The sequence below is a fragment of the Alosa sapidissima genome, chromosome 19, assembly GCF_018492685.1.
Source record: "Alosa sapidissima isolate fAloSap1 chromosome 19, fAloSap1.pri, whole genome shotgun sequence".
Lineage (NCBI taxonomy): Eukaryota > Metazoa > Chordata > Actinopteri > Clupeiformes > Clupeidae > Alosa > Alosa sapidissima.
In genome coordinates this window covers 6,311,443-6,331,240 of record NC_055975.1, presented here as the reverse complement: position 1 = coordinate 6,331,240, position 19,798 = coordinate 6,311,443, and the positions used below count along the sequence as shown (strand labels likewise).

The window sequence follows — 19,798 nt, the reverse complement described above, 5'->3', positions numbered from 1 at the left end:
CCTCATGTTTGTATAAGGAATTTATTAAAGTTCAACATAAGAACGATTGTCATAACAAGAGAATACTTAATTGCTTCAATAACTAACTAACTGGAAAGCACAAATCACTAAATCAGGCAAAAACTGACACATTAAAGACAATATGTAAATAATGAAAGACAGGGTATTCCACATAGAGCAATCAGCTATTGTGTATTCCCTGGTATAAGTTGTGTTCAGTGTTAGAAAGTAACACAATACTTAAAGGACTGTCGTTGTTTAAGCTTGTCTACCATAACATGTTCAGACACAGAGGATGTCCAGACAAAATAAAGACCATACAGGAAAGAAAGGAAAGAAACAACCAGATACCTACATTTATACCTACATTACAAATATACTGACATGCACCTATTATTCCACTCTAAGTAGATGGCTAAATATGTACATAGATAAACAGACAAAAACACATATACTTTCCAATAATTTGGTGCTTTAGAAATTTCCAGCTGAGTCTCCATTCTCTCTCTCTCTCCCTCTCTCACACACACATACACACATACACACACACACACACACACACACACACACACACACAAAGATAATGCACCTTAACTTAACAACCAACACTGGCTAAATCTAAAAGCCCTTAAATCACGTTCATCAGCTATCTGTATAATTACGTCTCTCCACCTCTGTCTCAGATTAATTCCATTGGGAGCTTGGTTGGTTTGGTGGGTGTGGAAAGATAAATATGCGTATTTACGAAGGAACAGACACATTACTGCTTAATACACCATAATTAACTATATCCTCTTGATTCCACCTACGGCATCATCCATACAAGAAAAAAAGTCTAAATATTTTGTTATACATGTATAACTGCTTGAAAGAGCTTTGAATCATAAACTGGCACACAAAAAAAGCAGACAGTAATTTCTTTTTTGGCCTTTTTTATGAGAAGTCAGTCACCCATTTCAATCCAGGACCCTGAGTATAGAAGGCCTAATCCTTTTGCATGGCAGCACATCTGGACACTGAACTGTTCACTAAAACAGCATGCTGTTACAGGCCTTCCTGGTACTGCCTTTCAGTGGATGTGGCGAAGTCCTCCAGTACACACTTCAGGTACTCAAAAGTGGGCCTGTCCTCGGGGACCTCGGTCCAGCAGTGCTGCATAATGCCGTAGAGACCGTCCGGACAGTTATCTGGCTGGGGCATCCTGTAACCACGCTCCAGGTTCTGGATCACCTCTGGGTTAGTCATTCCTTAGAAAGGCATTGGGAGAAGAGAATGTCTTTAGCATTTGGTGACTGGAGTGAGTAGTTTAAGTGAGTATAGAATACTAGCTTGCCTAACAAGTTGACATCCTGGAGAGAGTATGGTATGATTACAAGTAATATTAATTGTAGCTGTTTTTGTACAACCATGTCTAAGATTGGTCCTTATATAAAAGTATGGGCACCTGGGTAAGGGATTCGTCCGTATGTCACAATTTCAGTTAGCAGGACCCCAAAAGACCAGACGTCTGACTTGATGGAGAAGGTTCCATAGTTTATTGCCTCTGGGGCAGTCCATTTGATGGGGAATTTAGCACCTGCCAGACAGAAGATTTCTCATCAAATATGACTTTACAGAAACACTTGACACTAGATGGCAGTATGTCACAATTTAGAGCATGAAATGGATCCTCTGGTCTAGTGTGAGGTGCAGTTCATAATAGGGCTACTTATAATAAATCAGTTGGTACACATGTGTTTGTATTATCTTGTGTATGGATTCATTATGATGCAAAGGGAAATAAAGTATATATAATGAAGACATAATAGTCAGTTTGTTACCATCTCTTGCTGTGTACTCATTGTCCTCTATGAGTCGAGCCAGGCCAAAGTCAGCAATCTTGCAGACGAGATCGAGTGACACGAGGATGTTTGCTGCTCGCAGATCTCGGTGGATGTAATTTTTACATTCAATGTAAGACATGCCTTCTGCGATCTGCAAGGAACATAACTTAATCAATTAGGAGTCCGTGACTGTGAGTCACTGCATTATGTTTCTACAACATATCTGTGTATCGGCATGTGTATGTGTGTGTGTGTTCATGTTCAGAAAAAAAAAAACACAACAGTGGCATTTTCCCCTTCGTTTTCATTGCAGTGACGCAGACTGTGTATTTTGGAGGCTGAAACATCCAAATTCCTAATCCAGGGAGGGCCCTACATCCCCTGGTATGACCTTTGACCCTGCCTTCCGTGCTCCACCCAGTTTTCACAGGCGTCTTTCAGCCCTGCTCCATGACCGGTCAGCTTGCTGCTGGGCCCAACACCGTGTCCAGCTGCGAGCTCCATTGCTCCCTTGCCAGCGTCTCCTTTTATTTCAATACAATTAGTCAGAGTGGTCAGCCTGCTCTGCTGTATTGTCCAAAGTGCTACGAGCTTGAAGAAACAGACAATCGTCTGGCTGGGGTTTGATTCCCGAAACCTGCCGCTGCGAGTGTGTGTCACTCTGGACTGAAGTGTCTGCTAAATACCAGTCAACTTTAACGTTAGTCTTTTTTTATATAACACATGGAGCTGGAGTACTCACTGACTTCACATGTGGGTGACACAATACCATGTAGACATATCTAACATGTCTATGAGTTACGCCGAGCACTGTTCTGTGACAACACTGCTGTGCATGGTAGGGAGGCATGGGGAGGCAAAGAGAGACATGCAACAGGAACGACTTGCGGTTGGGGCGGCAGATGCCTGAGGAGACGGCGTTATGGCGGTGGCACCGACCGCCTCGGTGCATGCGATCAAAGGAGCGCTCCCCTAACTTGTCTTTGGGGTGGTGGATGGGTGGGTGGGTGTGTAGCAAGTGTATTTAGGAGGCAATGGAGCGCAGGCAGAATGATGAAACACCCTCACAAGTAGGTGTTATGAGGCCAGAGGGATTTGGCAGAATGGAGGGGAGGTGTGTGTTGGCAGTGGAGCCCACTGGAGACAGTGGGCTCAGCACACACGTTTGTTACACACTTACACACACACAAACACACTTACACACACACACACATACACACACACACACACACACACTTATACACTCTTTCTCTCTTGCTTGCTCGCTCTCTCTCTCTCTCTCTCTCAAGCACGTGCGCTTGCTTGCTCTACCTCAAGGCAGGGAAGTGGTTACACATAGAGCTTTGCAAAAAATCCCACCCAGAGAGATGTATGGACCGCTGTACACACACACACAGACTCACACACACACACACACACACACACACACACACACACACACACACACACACACACACACACACACACACACACACACACACACGCACGCACACACACACACACGTCAGAACCCTAAGCACGAGTCTCTGTGGAATGGCAGACTGACAAGTGGGGCCTTTCGGGAACCGTTTCAGTTGTGGGCCCCGTCACATGATGTACGAGTCTCTGGGCTGAAGACATGTAACATGGTGGCTGAATGGCATCACTGTTCTTATCGTTGCCCAAGAACATTCTCCTGCTAAGTGCTTAAGCAGAGCATTCAACAGAACAGCCCTGCCTCTATGGCTGCAGGCAGTTATTGGGTTTTGAGGGTCTTCTTGTCCATGGGTTTACAGCCCTTAACTCTGTTGCCCATGGTCTCAATTCCTGTCCTTCACTTTCTAACGAGAAAATGACCTTGCATAACGACATGTGCCCTGTAGTAGGGATTGAGAAATGGTGAGAATTGAATTTTGAGAATTTAATTTAATTTTTACTGGTGAGGTCAAAGCATCTAAAGGAGAGTCTTGTTGACATGGTTCCTAAATGTAATGGTTGTTTTGAGTGGAAAGGTTGTGTGTGTGTGTGTGTGTGTGTGTGTGTGTGTGTGTGTGTGTGTGTGTGTGTGTGTGTGTGTGTGTGTGTGTGTGTGTGTGTGTGTGTGCGCATGCGCACACTTTGTGTGTGTGTGTGTGTGTGTGTGTGACAGAGAGAGAGAGAATCTGTGTAAGCCTTAACTAATGGTGAGTTTCCCTGTGGTGACACACTTGTATTTGAACTACAGTCTAGACTTGCTCATCAGACTCCCCCACTGATCTATAAAGATCTTTATAGATCAGTGGACTCCCCCCATGCTCAGACATGTCTCCATTGTTAATGTTAGATTAAGACACAGGTACGGTAAGCCTCATAATGTCTGCAGCAGCTTTGCCATCCTACCAGGGTAATTATGCACTCATTGTTATATTATGGAGCTTTTCTCTGCCGAGAAATGAAAACAGAAAGCGAGTGAGTAAAAGCAAGAGAGCAAAGACTAAATACAGGTGGCGCTGGAGAGTTTGTCGCCGAGGAAATGGCGGGCTGATTGATGACTTGCCTGTGAGCCCATGTCAATGAGTGTGTTCATGCTAAGTTTCATGCCTTCTGAAGTCTTTAGAAAATCCACCAAACTGCCTGAAACACAACACAGTGGGAGCAACATGATTACAAAAACATCTGACAATGCAAGAGTAACAGTGACTAACATCAACATATCATAGTTCAATAACAATTATGTATACAATAATATGTTATCCCCACCCAGTTGTTAAAAAGGATTAAAGCAGAACAAACATTTGGGAGAGTGCGGAGATTAATGAGTGGAACTATTCTGTGTTCCTGGAGTTCCATAGGGTGCGCCATGCTTTAAAATAGAGCCATAAATAGCCAGTGATTGACCAGAACAGAGAACATAACATTCTCAGGAAGTCCGCTTGCTATCTGTCAAGGTGAGGCCCTACGACATGGACGCTCCTCAGGCCTGGTGTTTTGTGTTTGGTGGTGGGGGGGGGGGAACACGGTGCCTCAGCAGAGCCCGCACCCTGACCGGTGACCGCCATCCGTCTGAGGAAACGCTTTAAGACGAAGCCTGGAAAAAGTCCCGAGCAGGAAAAACAAAAAGTAGAGGAGGAGGATAGACACCACCACCGCTCCGTTCTTTAGACGGGCTGCTTTGATGCCCCCTCTGCCAAAGAGGAACCACCAGGTCGAGGTCAAAAATGTTACTTTGTTTTCAACTTTAACTTCAGATCCTGTTTTAAGTCCAGCCACATTGTCTGCGGTGTTATATAAAAAAGAAGAGATGACTGAGGAGAAAAAAAGGGCACACACCGAGTCTTCCTTTACGACAACAACAGTGGCAACAATTGTTTCCTCAGACACGTGAGCCATGCACAAAGGGGACAGGAGATTTGTAGCTTTGGCCGCCACTCTGCAAGGCCTTCTCTGGCTGCGCACAAAGACGGCCCATTCACCACCAGTATCCCCAGTCACCAGTGGCCCTGTGAATGAGATTACTTGTTGCCACCATCAATGTAAGGTCTTGAAAAGGACAACAAGCCTTTGAGAACAGGAATTAAAATAAAACCAAACAATGCATATTGGATAACAGATTAGAAAGCACACTTTGCACTTGGCTTGTCCTTGGCCATGAAGCTTCAGTCACCCGTGTAAAGGGTACTTGCTCAGTGTGTTTGCCATTTGGGGTTAGGCAGTTAAAAGAGAACCAGCCCATTCTCAGAACACCTGTAACCATAACATGGTTTTATTGGTCTGGTTTGGGTTTTCTTCTGGTGGCTCATGGGTGTTTTCTTTGGTCAGAAACACAGCTGCTAGGCCATGAGAGAAAGGTTGTCTTTTGGATAGAACTGTTTAATGACTTTAAAGGAGTCCTCTTAAAAAGACTTTGTTGTTTCTTCCATGTCTTTTTTGTGGTTTGGGTTAATGAAAAGCATTGTTGCATGATGGATTTCACAGTGACTAGTGACTTTACGGGCTACTACAGCAGAGCCCTAGTAGACTTGTGCAAGCATAAGTGGATATATTTGGCATCACTGGACCTTCCCTTTCAGGGCTGCTGTATTGTTGGGATGTTCATTGCGCCATTGCTTCTGGAGCCAAGCCATTTTGGCCATGCGGAGCCACAGGTCTGCTTAGCAAGAACAATGAGTGAGTGGATCACATGCCCCTTTTACAAACGCTAGCGTTTATCAGGGAGGAACTTCCCTTTTGGTGCGACTGATCAAGAAATCCATGCCTTCTCCCCTACACACCCACAGGCGTCCAGGTTATTTTTGTCAGCGATGCCTCCAAACACACCTCACTGACACTGTCCAGGGGCGGCATTTTTTTCAGTGAAGCCCATTTCATGAAATCCAGACAAGCAATCCCAGTTGTTCTTCTCACTGTGTCAACCAGCAGTGATGTCGGACACACATTCCTCTATCAGTGTTGTAATCATTTCATCAAACACTGTTGGTGTTGCTCAGGGGAAGTTAGTGCAGCAGAACTGTGTGAGTGTGTGTGTGTGTGTGTGTGTGTGTGAGAGAGAGAGAGAGAGAAGAGAAGAGAAGAGAAGAGAAGAGAGAGAGAGAGAGAGAGAGAGATGAATGTGTCATGGGCTGTGATGCATGGCTAAAAAACATTCTTCCTCCTGTGTGTCGCTAGTTCTCATGTTTAGTCACGAATAGCAACGATGGCATTATGACAGTGGCATAGGTGTTTATTTCCATAGCAATTCATGCCATGCCAGCTCGGCCTCAGGGAAGATAAGGGTATGCAAGGCTGTTGAATCCTCGATATGTGGTTTGTTGTTGAAAGGAAGCAGCGTGACCGCATGCAAGTTAGCCATCCATGGAACAAAGGGTGTGTGCCCTCGCTCAATAAGAGCAGCACAAGGAAATTCAGGCCAAAAGGTGAACCATTTTCAATATCTCTATAACTACAGAACTGTCAAAGCATTTCACTTGGTCATCTGTTTCACTCTTTCTGGAAAAATGAACTATTTAAGAATGAATTATTTGCACATTGTGTTAAGTAAACACTTTGAATTTGGATTCGTAACACTTTCCACATATACAAATCTGCTTTTGTTCAAACTCTCAGGCCCGCCTCGTTTTTTAAAGGAAGTATAATGCAAGTGATCAGCAGTGCTCTGGAGAGCTTCTCTCACCGTTCTCCATGTACTCTGTGATGATGTAAATGGGTTCCGCCGTTACCACGGCGAAGAGGCGCACCAGGCGTGCATGCTGCAGAGCCTTCATGAGGTTGGCCTCTGCCAGGAATGCATTGATGGACATGGTCCCTGCCTTCAGACACTTGATAGCAACCTTTCTGTTGTTGTTGTACACACCTAAATCAAAACAGAAAAGTTCATTATTGTTTTGCTCATAAGTTACCTTTTATGTATCACACCAAACCTCATCACTCAGCTTCAACATCGATTGTTCTGTGAAAGCCAACACCATTTGTTTATTTACCCAAATCTCATGCAAACGGTGTTATCAGAACAGTAATCACTCCGGGCACAAAAGGCACAACAGTTCCTTTCGTATACAAATGAGTTGCAGCCAATTCACTGTAAAAAGCAAAAAAAAAACCTGCACATAACAGATGCAGTATGACTAGTATGAGTGCACGCAAACGCCGAGGTGTTGACAGAGAGAAAGTGAGCGAATGGGTGAGAAAAACAAATGCTGAGCGAGACAGCAGGAGGAAGTAGTAAACACAAACCAGGCAGTGAACCCATGGCCAGTCCCATGGAGGAGCATTTTTAACCCTGATAGACGGAGTGGGTAGCCTAATATCACATTGTGTACGCCAAGCGGAGACGGACAATGGCGAGAACACCCATCTCACACACAAACAACAGCCAGGGGGTCCGATTACCTCAGCAGATAATCCGATCATCATAACACTGATGCTTCCTGTTTAATGCTGAGTAATGGCAGAAAGCTAATAAATAGACTTGGAGACGTATTGTCATCTAATTTTATACCCCCCTCCCCCACACACATTTTTGGTCAACAATTCCAGAGACGCTGAAACACTAGGGCACATGAAACTTGATGGGCATGTAATTAATACATATGTATCTCAAGAACCACTTAAGCTACAGTTTTAAAAATTTGGTATGTCTACACTTGGCCATATTTGCTCTCATCTCCTTAAGTTTCATCTGACTCACTCAACAAAATATCCACCACCGGCCAATCAGTATTCAGCAGCCAAAACAAATGTGTGCCAATATCTTGTGATGTGAAGTAGTATTTATTGATAGTAGAATCTATTATTATTTATTTTATGTATTTGGATGATGCTTTTGTCCAAAGCGAATTCAGGGTATGTGCTTTGCTCAAGGACACAATGGTGAGAATTTAACCCACAACTTTTTATAGCTAACGCATGCTAGAATATTTATTGTTAAGTCTCCTCCCCATTGTAGCATGAATGCTATTACTCATTTAGTAAGTTGCTTTGGATGAAAGCCTCTGCTAAACGATTACATGTAAATGTACATGTAAATAAATCAGTTTTGAAGCAGCGTTAGGTAGTGGTAGCATAGTGGTTAAGGAGTAGCCTGAAGTGCAAGGCCCTTAACCCCAAATTGCTCTGGGGACAGTGGCCCTTGCAATATAAATGACATGTAAGTCACTTTGGATAAAAAGGATCGGCTAAAAGAAAAAAAATGTAAATCTATGCAGAGTTTTTTTCACACACACACACACACACACACACACACAAACACACACACACAAACACACACACACAAGACTACACATGAGTGCACATATACTCACATACATGCACATACGCACAGGCACATACACACCGTCCCACTGGCCTTACATATAACAATAATTGAACAGCCAAGGGGAGAGCATGCAAGACTTGTGGTTTACAAGGAGTTGCAGAATTATGATTATTGTCTTCGGATAGCAGCCTACCTACAGCACTGCGGTCATAATATGTACCGCATACTGCTTCACGGATGTGACCAAATATCCCAGTTCCTCAGAAGGGATCATCTCTCTCTCTCTCTCTCTCTCGTTTTCTCTCTCTCCCTCTCTCTCTCTCTTTCTCTGTCTTGCTATGATAGAGAGTTGTGGGTGAACGGAGGATTAATGAGATCGTGTCAACCTACATTCACATCTTGTCAACCACGTGTTGAATTATTTACAGCATATCGGAAAAAAAACAGCAACCCCATGGAACCACGCAAAGCTGAAACTGCTGTAGTATACTGCTTTTGTAAAGGTTGCTTTAAAAGACCTGAGGCTTGTGCAAGTACCCTAGTTATCAGTGTTTGGGAAATCACAGGCCGTGGAAGAAAAGCCCACACACACACATACACACACAAACACATAGGGGAACCCTGCCCGGTGAGCAACAGGTTCCTTTATCTCTCAGTGCCGAGGTTCACCAAGGTGCTCACCAGAATAGGAAATTCATAATCACCTCCCCTGATCAGCTGAGCTCATATCGAGGGTGTTGACGGGAACACTAAATTTAAAACACTAATCGTAAATGGCTCGAAGCGCCATTCTTTGAAAGAGCTTTGAAAATGAACAATGCTCAGTTCCCATGATGGACTTAAAGGCCTTCTGTGATATAGGTTTATAGTATCACTGTAATCACTGTAATATGTATGTTAATAAACATGAGTCATGACTGAGTCCATTGGCATATGTAGTATATATGCGTACATAGAATAAAAACCATAACCTGTCTACAGGATAACCCTTGATTGCCATGGGCGTTGGTCGACACATGACCATCAGTCTTACCCATCCACACTTCTCCAAACTGGCCGGCCCCCAGCCGACGCTCCAGCTTGAGGGACTCTCGCGGGACCTCCCACTCATCCTGCCACCAGGGCCTCTGAGGCATACGCGTCTGACTGGGCTTCACCAGGCGAGTGCAAAGGCCGTCAGCATCTCCTGTAAGAGAAGAAAAGGGGGGGGGGGGGGTTGTCAGAATGAAAGAATGAAAGTGGTAAAGAAAGAAAGCCAGACAGGAAAGTGTTACAACAAAAAGAAACAGAAAGAAAGAAATGGAGAGAGAGACAGAAAAAAGGAAAGAAAGAAGGAAGAAAAACGGACCAGATGGGAAAGTGCATTACTTTATCTGCTCCATATTTTCTCACACTAGATGCATGTACTAATAGTTCAAAGATTGTTCAAGTGATTGGTGGACTATTTGAATTAGAGGGTGAGGCCATGGTCTGTCATCAAATTATTTTCTTCAAGAGGTACTTTAATTACGTTTAAAGTGTCACCAACATTGAGCGAAGAGAATTGACACAGTGAATGATGCTGGTCATTAAAATAGGCCTACTTAAAATATCTACGAAGCTTTTATGGAGGAGAGAACGGAGTAATTTCACCTATTGTCAATGACATGAAAATGGGACTCAAATGTGTCATATTTCTTGAGCTCAGTTCACATTCACTCTGCCATTAAATTATTTTGTTCCTAAGCTGGGTTGCCAGGGTCACACCCTGTATGCAAACCTTCAGCTCTTCCCCGAGGCTAAAGCCAGTATCCTACTCTAATAAAATGACGTAGCTTCGGAAGAATTGCATATGTTTTCACACACTCAGTGCTGTGTAAAGGTGATTTAGACACAGATGCTGACAGCAGTTGAAACAGGCCATTGAGGCAGTGAACATAAGCGCGAGGAGGAACACCTACGTGTGTAATGCTTCACCAGCTCTGACAGAGACGCGAACGAGATCTTGGTGGTGATGTAGTAGCCGCCAATATCGATGTTACGGATCCTGTAGTGCTTGACCACGTCTCCTGAGGTCTGATCCATGTCCCTCACAGACAGAGAGAAACTACCTGTTCAGAAACAGCAAATGAACCAATGAAAGAAGTGGCACTGAGACGCTTCTAAACGGCATCTCTCGTCAACCTTACTGAACCACTGAACCGCTGCTTGCGGTTGAGCATACAATGTGTGCAAGCATGCAAAATATAAAAAAAGCATGGAAGCCAAAGATGTGAATAAAAGATCTGTGCGGAAAAGAGTGTGCGGATGAACACAGCATTCACCTGTCTCTTGATGCTTGTTACACTATCTGACTTTGTATGAAGTCATTGTGGGGGTTTATTCAAAAGAAGCCTTTATTCTTTTGTTATATAAATATACATTTACAATGATGATAACTGCCAAGTTTCCATACCCATACGATTCATTTTCAGCAACAATTAATAAGAGATCCTATTTCGATGTCTATTTGTGGGCCTCTGGGTGCCCACGGTTCTCATACCTGGGGTCGTCTCACTCTCACGGATAAGGAATGAGCCTTGTGTGTTCCCCGGAGCCAGGAGCTGCCTGTTGGCATCATTTCGAGACAGGTTCTTGAAGAACCAGCTGCACACAGAAGAGCCAGAAACCAATCAATGGTGTCACTTGAAGCACATTGAGCCTTCAATCATGAGGTAAAAGTTTGCCTTTGTCTTGACTCTGTGTATGGTGTGTAAGAGTGACTTGTGTTCAACTCTCATGTGATATGCCCAATGTGACATACTGTATGTGTCAAAAGTGGCTCTTGTTCAGTGTAAAAATAGCGTTTTTATTTGTCCAGAAAGGAAATACACAAATAGGTCTGTGAGAATTCTGGTGTTCCGGTGCAGGAATAGTGACTTACGGCTCAGTCTCAATTGTGTTAAACTTGGCCACAAAGTTGTATGGGATGTAACCCCTTTCTCCTGTGGTCAATGACTCTGCCATGTACCATTCAGGGTCCTCTCTTAAAAGAAACAACAACAAAAAACATTAAGAACATAATAATTCATCCTAAAAGAAAGATGAGGCACCACAGGAGTGACAAACAGATCCCAGTCATCTCCTTTTCTCTGTCTGCCCCTTTGGACTTTTTCCTGGAGCTCTTTTTTCTCTTGAGGGTTTGACTCATGGTGTGAGTCAGAGGTTGACTTCAGCGTTTGCGCCATCACCATTTGCCCCCCTTTGCCTTGGCCCCCCAGAGGCGCACACTCACCTGTCGCACCCATGTGCCTTGGCCCCTCAGAGAGGCGCACTCTCACCTGTCGCCCCTCTGTGCCTTGGCCCCTTAGAGAGGCGCACTCTCACCTGTCGATGATTTTCAGCTTCTCCCCCTTCTCGAAGCCCAGGTCGTCGCTGTGGCTGGGCTCATAGTTGTGCAGCGCCACAACCAGATTGTCTGAGGAATAGACACCAGGTATAACTATGTGACGAGTGCCGTTATGAGATCATTAGTGTCAGAAGTTCAACAGTGTCTTATTCTATACACACCCATTACTTTATTCAAATGAGTTTCACAGTGAATTAAATATTTCAGATATTTCTTGTGCATGTCAGACAAATGACTGCTTTTTAGGCCAATCATGATTATGTTGTGTGTACGCTGGCAGAACACAATGAAGTATGTGTTCAAGAAAGAAACAAGTATGGGCTAATGCCTGCTCTACATGGCTGATAAGTCTACGGTAAGACAGCAAAGCTAATGTTGTCTGGATGTGGATTAAAGCAAGCAGTCTACTCCCTACACCAGATTTTTGCTTGTGAATGTCCCACTTGGCCTGCCAGGCAACGTGCCCATGATCCGGCAATTTTTCTTCCGGTTTGCACAACAGCCGAACCCCCTGGTGCCCTGATTAACATGCCATTCAAAACCCAGTCAGTGGGTCGCTAAGTACTCTCACGTGAACTGCATGAATGAGAAAGACAAGGCTCAGATTTGACGTACCTAGAGGAGAGGTTGGTGGATCGTACTGGGTAGGGTAGCCACTGTGGTCATCTTTGTACTAAGAGGCAGGACCATGAGAGCAAAAAAATAAATAAAAATAAATAAAAAAATCAGTTGAACATGGAATAGAAGGGGTAAAATAACAGCAAAATTTGCACAAACTGAGATACACAGCAAGAAGCACCTCCAAATATTTATCTGAGCCATTCCTTAGCTGTAAGCTATGTCTATTTGGCTTTTGGCAAAGCTGGAAAATCCATTAACATCTAACTGACACACAATTTTGTTTTGTAACATCACACTTTGTTCTAATTTTCAACACTAGTCCTATCTTTAAGCACAATTAACAATTAGCAGATACTGACTCTAACTCTTGCAATGTTCTACTCATCCTTATAGTATAATTGCAATGTAACAGGTGTCAATTTTCCATGCAGCCACTGCATACTCATGTGGGTTGACATGTTGCAAAATAAATTTATGCAAGCAAACCACATCCAGTGGCAGTCTTTATATTGTTGATGTCAGACATAATAATCATCCTAAAACGTTAGTTAGCCTGCATTTTTTCAACCAGGTTCATGTGGGTAATGTGCTTCATGCTACGTCACAGTGTACTGGCAATTTGTATAGCAGAGGGCTTATGAAAAAGACGACTTCAACCACATCATTCACCATATTGATAAGCATACAGTATGGATGCAGGACAGCAGTTGTCCTTAAAACAGAAGTAATCAGTTGGCTTTAATTAGAGGGAAGTGGAGAAGTTCCCACTAATGTCAAAGTAACAAAAGCATGCTATGACTTGAACAAAGAGGGCACATTTTTCCAAATGGCTGTGTTGTTGTTAATTGTTCAAACATGTTTATCAGTCCCAGCATGTGTTGTTCTTTAATATGCAAGTTCTCATTTGTGGTGAAGGAAGTTGTGCACAATATCTTATTTATGGTCACAGGTCAGGCTGATTGTGCACACAAAGGACAATTTCCTTCTAGATTATGTAAGGCAGGCTGTAAGGCAGGCTCAAGAATAAGACGTGGGCAAAGCATTTTTTAGGTTACCTTAACAACGTCAGCAACAGAAACATTTTATTATCAGTTTCATTTCTCATCACATGTTCACTGCCCATAAATGACACAACTTGGGTTGGTTTTCTTTCACAAAAGTGACTTAAAGAGTAAAGTGTCTTGTGCACGAAGTAAAGCAATTGTGTGGATAGGATAGGATATGATCTTGCTCATAGTGTCAAATTAGCAAATAGATGTGGCCTTGTTATAAAATTAACTATAGATAGACTTAAAACAACACAATGCAGTTCATTTAACTTAAAATTAGGGCCTCAAACTCATTCTGATGCTACACTGAATGGAGAATTAAGTCTCTGACAGTGTCAATCTGTGCCTGGAATGCTGGATTGCACTATTTAACATTGCTGATTAAGATCATGACCCTTTCAGTCGGTTTTGGACTATTGGGTACCATCTTAGCGCTAAGACACTGAATATTGACACCAAAGGGGCATATATGAATTCTTCCATGGTGTTACTTTAAGACTTTGCTCTTTTAAATTAGGGCCCAAAGACCGCGACATGTCCTGGTAAAAGCGTGTGGCACACACTCACCGGATTGAGAGAGTCAGGAGGGATAGGGCAGTAGGGCAATTGCACTGATCACACACTCACCGGATTGAGAGAGTCAGGAGGGATAGGGCAATTGCACTGATCACACTTCTCATCCAGGTGCTCCTGCCAGTCCTCATCATAGTCAGAGCTGCAGCTGCACCCCATGGTCTCTGTGATGGACAGGTGAGAGGAGGACGGAGACAGTGGAGGTAAGGGGGAAACAGGAATGACTAAAGTAACTGAAGATATGTGATAATAAGTCAGCTCAAATAAGGTTTTACTGGAATATCAGACATGGAATGATGATCAAACACCCAAGTGCAACATGCACAGTGCACATGGCCATGTTCATGGTCACAAAGACAGCGCAACCTCTGAATAACATATTCAAAGCACACTTAATGTGCAGATGTGCAGTGCAACCTCTGAATAATGTATTCAAAGGACACTTAATGTGCAGCGCAACACAAAGACAAAGGACACTTAATGTGCAGCGCAACCTCTGAATAACGTATTCCTCCATTTTCTAGCAAACTCTTTGGCAACTTTAAAACCAGTTTTGAGGTGTGTGGATCATCATGATCCACACACCTCAAAACTGGTTTTAAAGTTGCCATTTGACCATTTGGTCACTCTGTTGATAGTAGAAGAGAAAACAAAAGAAAAATGGTCGTCTTGAATGTGAAGAAAGCACTTTACAGTTTTTCTTGATTGCTTAGATCCACGTAATGAAACTGGGAATCATTTGATCTTGATATTCACCTTCTTAGCACAGCATCTTTTGCAAATGATTTAACACAATTTCACTGGTTTAACAAGTTTCACATCCTTTTTCAAAACTTTTAACACAGTTCTGATACAAAGACTCCAAACTTCAATAACTGTGATTAATTGTGTCAAACAAATAGAAAACATTTATTCACAGCTAATAGATATTGCTGGCAAAATTATGAACTTGTGTGGCAATGTGTGAATCTCGCACAACTCTTCAATCAGCAATCATTTCCCATAGGAGATACCAGTGTCTGTATATATGGAATATGGATCTAAGGCACTTTTAGAGAAGGTATATTGTTAGTGAAGAAAGCAGTACAAAAGCTGACAAGTCCAGGTGTTTACTGTAGGTCTATTTCAATGAAAAATGACAAGTTGTAGTTGTGTAGTTCAATGAAATGTGTCTGGTCTAGGTGCTTACTGTCTGCTTCAATGACAGTTACTGACCGGAGTTTTTAGAAATAATCGCTTTCAGTGATAAAACCTCAGTTTTCGTGTAAATGAAAGGCCAAACCGCAAATTTTGTTGCAAAATAATTGTCATTACACTGAGGATATGCTGATCTCTAAATATTGCTTGGATTATACTGTAGAATTGTGATGGTGAATGGTGAATTTTAATTAATTAATGATGGGAAATTAAAAGCTTGTGGACAGACACATTTTCTTCTTACTTTTTTTCTTTTACCTCCAAAAAGCATTTCACATTAAAAATTACACTCTTGATTACCATGTATGTCTAAGTACTGTTGTTGGCATACTGTGTGTGTGTGTGTGTGTGTGTGTGTGTGTGTGTGTGTGTGTGTGTGCGCGCACATCAGTGTCTCTATGTGTGTGTCTTTATACTATACGTGTGCAAAAGAATCCAAGCCTCTGTTAGGCCATCTCCCTTTGGGCAGGTCATGACGGAGGGTCAGTGAGCCGATCGCAGGGGCTGCAAGTCCCCAGGGTCCAAACCCGTGAGAAATTATACTGCTGAGTCGGGAAACGTCTGACCCCCATAGTACAGAGGGGTACGGGGGAGAGGATGAGAGGGGGGGCCTTTGGGAACATCGCCCATGCTGTGCACAATATCTAAACAGAGTCACTATTTTCCACTCTGGAGAGGCAAGGGTCAAACCCCTCCGATTTTCAAATTAGACAAAATGATTGTCGGCTATGCCGCCCATCTCTATTTGTAGCATGTAGGATCACATGCTTCATTTTGAAGTTTATAGTGCTCCTTCTGGTGCTGCTTTCCTGTTATCTTGTAAACTGCTGAAATCATCAGAGGTTGTTGTCACCTTACGGTTGTCTTACTTAAGCCCAAGATAAACATCATAATAGAACATATTTTCCTGATGGATTGATGATAAGTAGTAATAATGACTGAGGCCTATTTTGAAAATGTTTTGCCTACTAAAATGTGTAGTTTGTAAACTTGCCTACTGAAAGTTTGTTAAGTGTCCCATTACTCCCCGGAAATAAATGAGCAAAAAAGGCAGAGGCCGATGAGGCCGATGAAAATTGTCAATGGTTTTCAATTGAAATGGTTTGGTGTTCTAGATAATCAGATCAGATAGTGTTAGTTGGCTTTAGAGCATGTTAACTAAAATTGACATGAAACATTATGAGAGTGTTCTGGGAAATAGCATATTGTACTATAAATATATATAAATATCTCAAAAGGGCTGTTGTCAGTTTAGAAGTCTTGTCACATAAAGAAACATCATACAAGAGTGTCAGGTCTCAGGATATCCTGTACATCAACACATTTTTTTCACTTGTGTAAAACAACAGTAGCAGAATTATGTTTTTTTTTTCTGCAACAGATTTGTTTATGGATTTGTAGCTATTAATTTCCTGTGATCTCAAAATTTTAGATGGTCAAGTATCGCATAGTGTTTTCTAAATAAAGATCAGGACATTTAAGCATTTACCATAATACAACATTATATTTTATTTCCATTTATTTACATAATTCAAAATAATGTTAAGTGTGTTTTTGAGTCTTTTTCATGTTCGATTGCATAGTAACTGATATTATTCAAACATGACATATGATATATTTGTAACATTTTCACTTTCACAAAGACTTTTACAAGAAGCTTTTAAATCAACATGCAAGGATAGGCAAATGTATCATGATTTCATTTTCTTGCTCTTAAAATTTTAAGTAAATATCAAGTATCATTGGCAAATCCTTCACCTACATTTTAAAACATTAAACATCCAGATTATTCACATTAATACTGTATCTAGTTCCATGTGTTAAAGATTTTTATTTTATTTTATTTACTGAATAAGTTCTAACTCTTTATCCAATAAAGATTGGACAATTTGAAGACATGCAGTTCAGTTAGCAAAGTTGGTGGATTCTTTCACTTACCTTGTTAAGTTTGCCCAGCGCTTTTTCAGAGTTAACGTTCCTTGCATTTACTGATAAGAGGCCCTGGTTTGGCTCTCCATGTCCATATCCTTCACAGAAGCATACACGGGGCTTTTACAAACAGACCAGATGAAATTTCGGAATTTGTTCGTAATCTATCTCAAGAACGTCAAACTCGGTTCTTACATGCATGTGCCACATGAGAATCAGCCATTAACATGAGCGAGAGGATTGCATCCTGTGCTCTACACCTAAACGCACGCACGCACACACACACACACACACACACACATACACACACACATACGCATACACACATACACAGTGGAGAGCAAGCAACCCAACGCAAGCTTCCTGTCGTTGAGAGGCTCAGCTCTTCACCCAGCTTCGGCTCACAGGTGCCTTCCACACAGATGTGTGGTGGGGAACGTTAGGCCTCACGGGCAAAATGGGTCAGGGTGTCTCCCCCCCTGTACAGTCTGTGGATTCCTGACATTTAACAGCTATGGTACCAACCACTGCTACACAGATAAGGTGAGGATGAACTTTTGTTGCTCATCCTCACATACTTGTGTATGGCATTACCATCTTTGCCTTAACCGACACCCAGAAGATTAGTGAAAGGTTTATCATGGATATTATCATATAGACATGTAATGTTGTAACGTTAATACCCGAGAAATACTGACTAGACTACATATCATTTCAGAAATATATTTTGTGCTCATGTAAAATGTTGTTGTGATAAATGTTTTCATCTGTTGCTGAATAAACAAATACTTGGAGTCCTGCTTGGGTTGAACCAGTAAACCCCCCAAGGGGCAATTTCTGTGTACAATGATTTATTTATTTATTGTGATTATATTATTTCCTGTGTGCAAGAATCCAGAGGGAGTTCTTCATCGCTCTTCAAGAATGCTGTACATGAATAAAACTGCCACAGTACCAAGCAGCAGCAGTACCAGGGAAAGAGAGATAGTTGTAATTCAAGAGACAATGTCAATGGGGACTGTTAATTATTGATGCAGGGATAGTCACAAATCACACACGCACACACACACACACACACACACACACACACAAACACACACAAACACACACACTGTGGCCTGTATGGCATTCTGTGCTCTTGAGTAACCTGCTGGGCTAAAATTGTCACATTGAGGCTTGTAAAGACAATCAGACTTGTTCTCTATGGTGTCATGTCTGCCATCTGCCTTCAGTCTGAGGCTTCTATTCTCATCACTGAGGCTGCCGCACATTCTTTTGTTGCGGTAGCAGGCTGCAGCTACAGCATCTACGGCAGGAAGTAAGCCAAACACACAGGAAGTGTAAGAGAAATAAACTGTAGTCTGCAATGGGAAGATCAATGTTCAAACATGAAACATGAACAGGCTCACCTTCTGTCTTTTTCCACTCAAGAACACTGTGTTGGTGAAATACAGAATTGAAATGTGCCAAGGTGTACGGCATATGTGGCAAAGTGTACAATATATTTGTGCAGGTGATAGAGACAATTCAGAGCTCAGAAAAAAAAAACACAAAACAAAAATATTTTCCTTGTATTGCCTTTCCATGTATACACATGCATGCATGCAAGCACACACACACACACACACACACACCACACACACACACACACACACACACACACACACACACACAGCACACAGTTATAATATTTTTTGGCTTTATATGTGAGTTCAGTGAGGTCAACAAGGTCAGTGAAATAAGATTCTTTACTTGTGATGTCACTCTGGTTCATCTGATGTTTTGCCTTTCTGTCATAATCAGAAACCAAACATTTAGATGAACCTGGTTGACTCTGTTTGCAAAGGGTTTCTGAGCTACCTTTCTGATATAACACTGATTTTACAGAAGTAATGCTTTTGAGAAACTAGGTCCTAATCGTCTCATATTCACATCTTGGTCGGGCTGTTTCACTGAGATGGAGAGGCAGACACGATCAAATTGCATTTTGCACCCCTTTCTTTCCTTCTGAAGCTCACATACCAGGGTTATTCAAGTTCTCGTGTTGTTCTGCTTTTGTTTAGTTGGGCTAGAACTATTTGTATATGAACTACAAAAGCACTGGCGTTTGTATTCGGGTGTCTTGAAAAACGATACTCAAACTATTTTCAGTTGGATAGATTGCCTATTTATTTCAAAGAAACATTTCACAGCCCCAACAAATATCTCAGGATCTTTGCCCAAAAAAAAAAAGTTGTCATTTCAACTTACTCAGTCTGTGAAAGTGTCAGTCAATTCATCATTTTCTCTGATATCATACAGTATGTGATGTTATTCACCTTTAGGTTGAACGGTATGTCTAAGCTGTTTGCCCTAAATGCATTTATTTGTGTATTATATTACAGGACAGTTTCTACAATTATGTTGTATCATCTTAACATACTTTTTTTTTGTTCTATTGTAAATGCCTGTACACAAGAAGATTTCATTATATTTCAACATGGCCTATGAAGTCAATTTTAAAGCACACTTTGCTGATATAAATCTATAG

General features: G+C 42.1%; 1 protein-coding gene across 1 annotated transcript; it reads right to left on the bottom strand.

Moving 5' to 3' along the window:
- Positions 1-5: 5 nt before the first annotated feature.
- lck (LCK proto-oncogene, Src family tyrosine kinase) lies at positions 6-17,642 on the bottom strand. The gene is made up of 14 exons (XM_042073351.1): positions 17,464-17,642; positions 17,278-17,366; positions 14,197-14,306; positions 12,515-12,572; positions 11,878-11,968; positions 11,435-11,536; positions 11,054-11,157; positions 10,473-10,622; positions 9,566-9,718; positions 6,952-7,131; positions 4,339-4,415; positions 1,821-1,974; positions 1,445-1,576; positions 6-1,247 (listed from the first exon to the last, which is right to left on the bottom strand). Exons 3-14 carry the CDS (start codon positions 14,299-14,301, stop codon positions 1,045-1,047), a joined length of 1,509 nt encoding a protein of 502 aa, XP_041929285.1. The 5' UTR covers positions 14,302-14,306; positions 17,278-17,366; positions 17,464-17,642; the 3' UTR covers positions 6-1,044.
- Between the last annotated feature and the right edge of the window lie 2,156 nt (positions 17,643-19,798).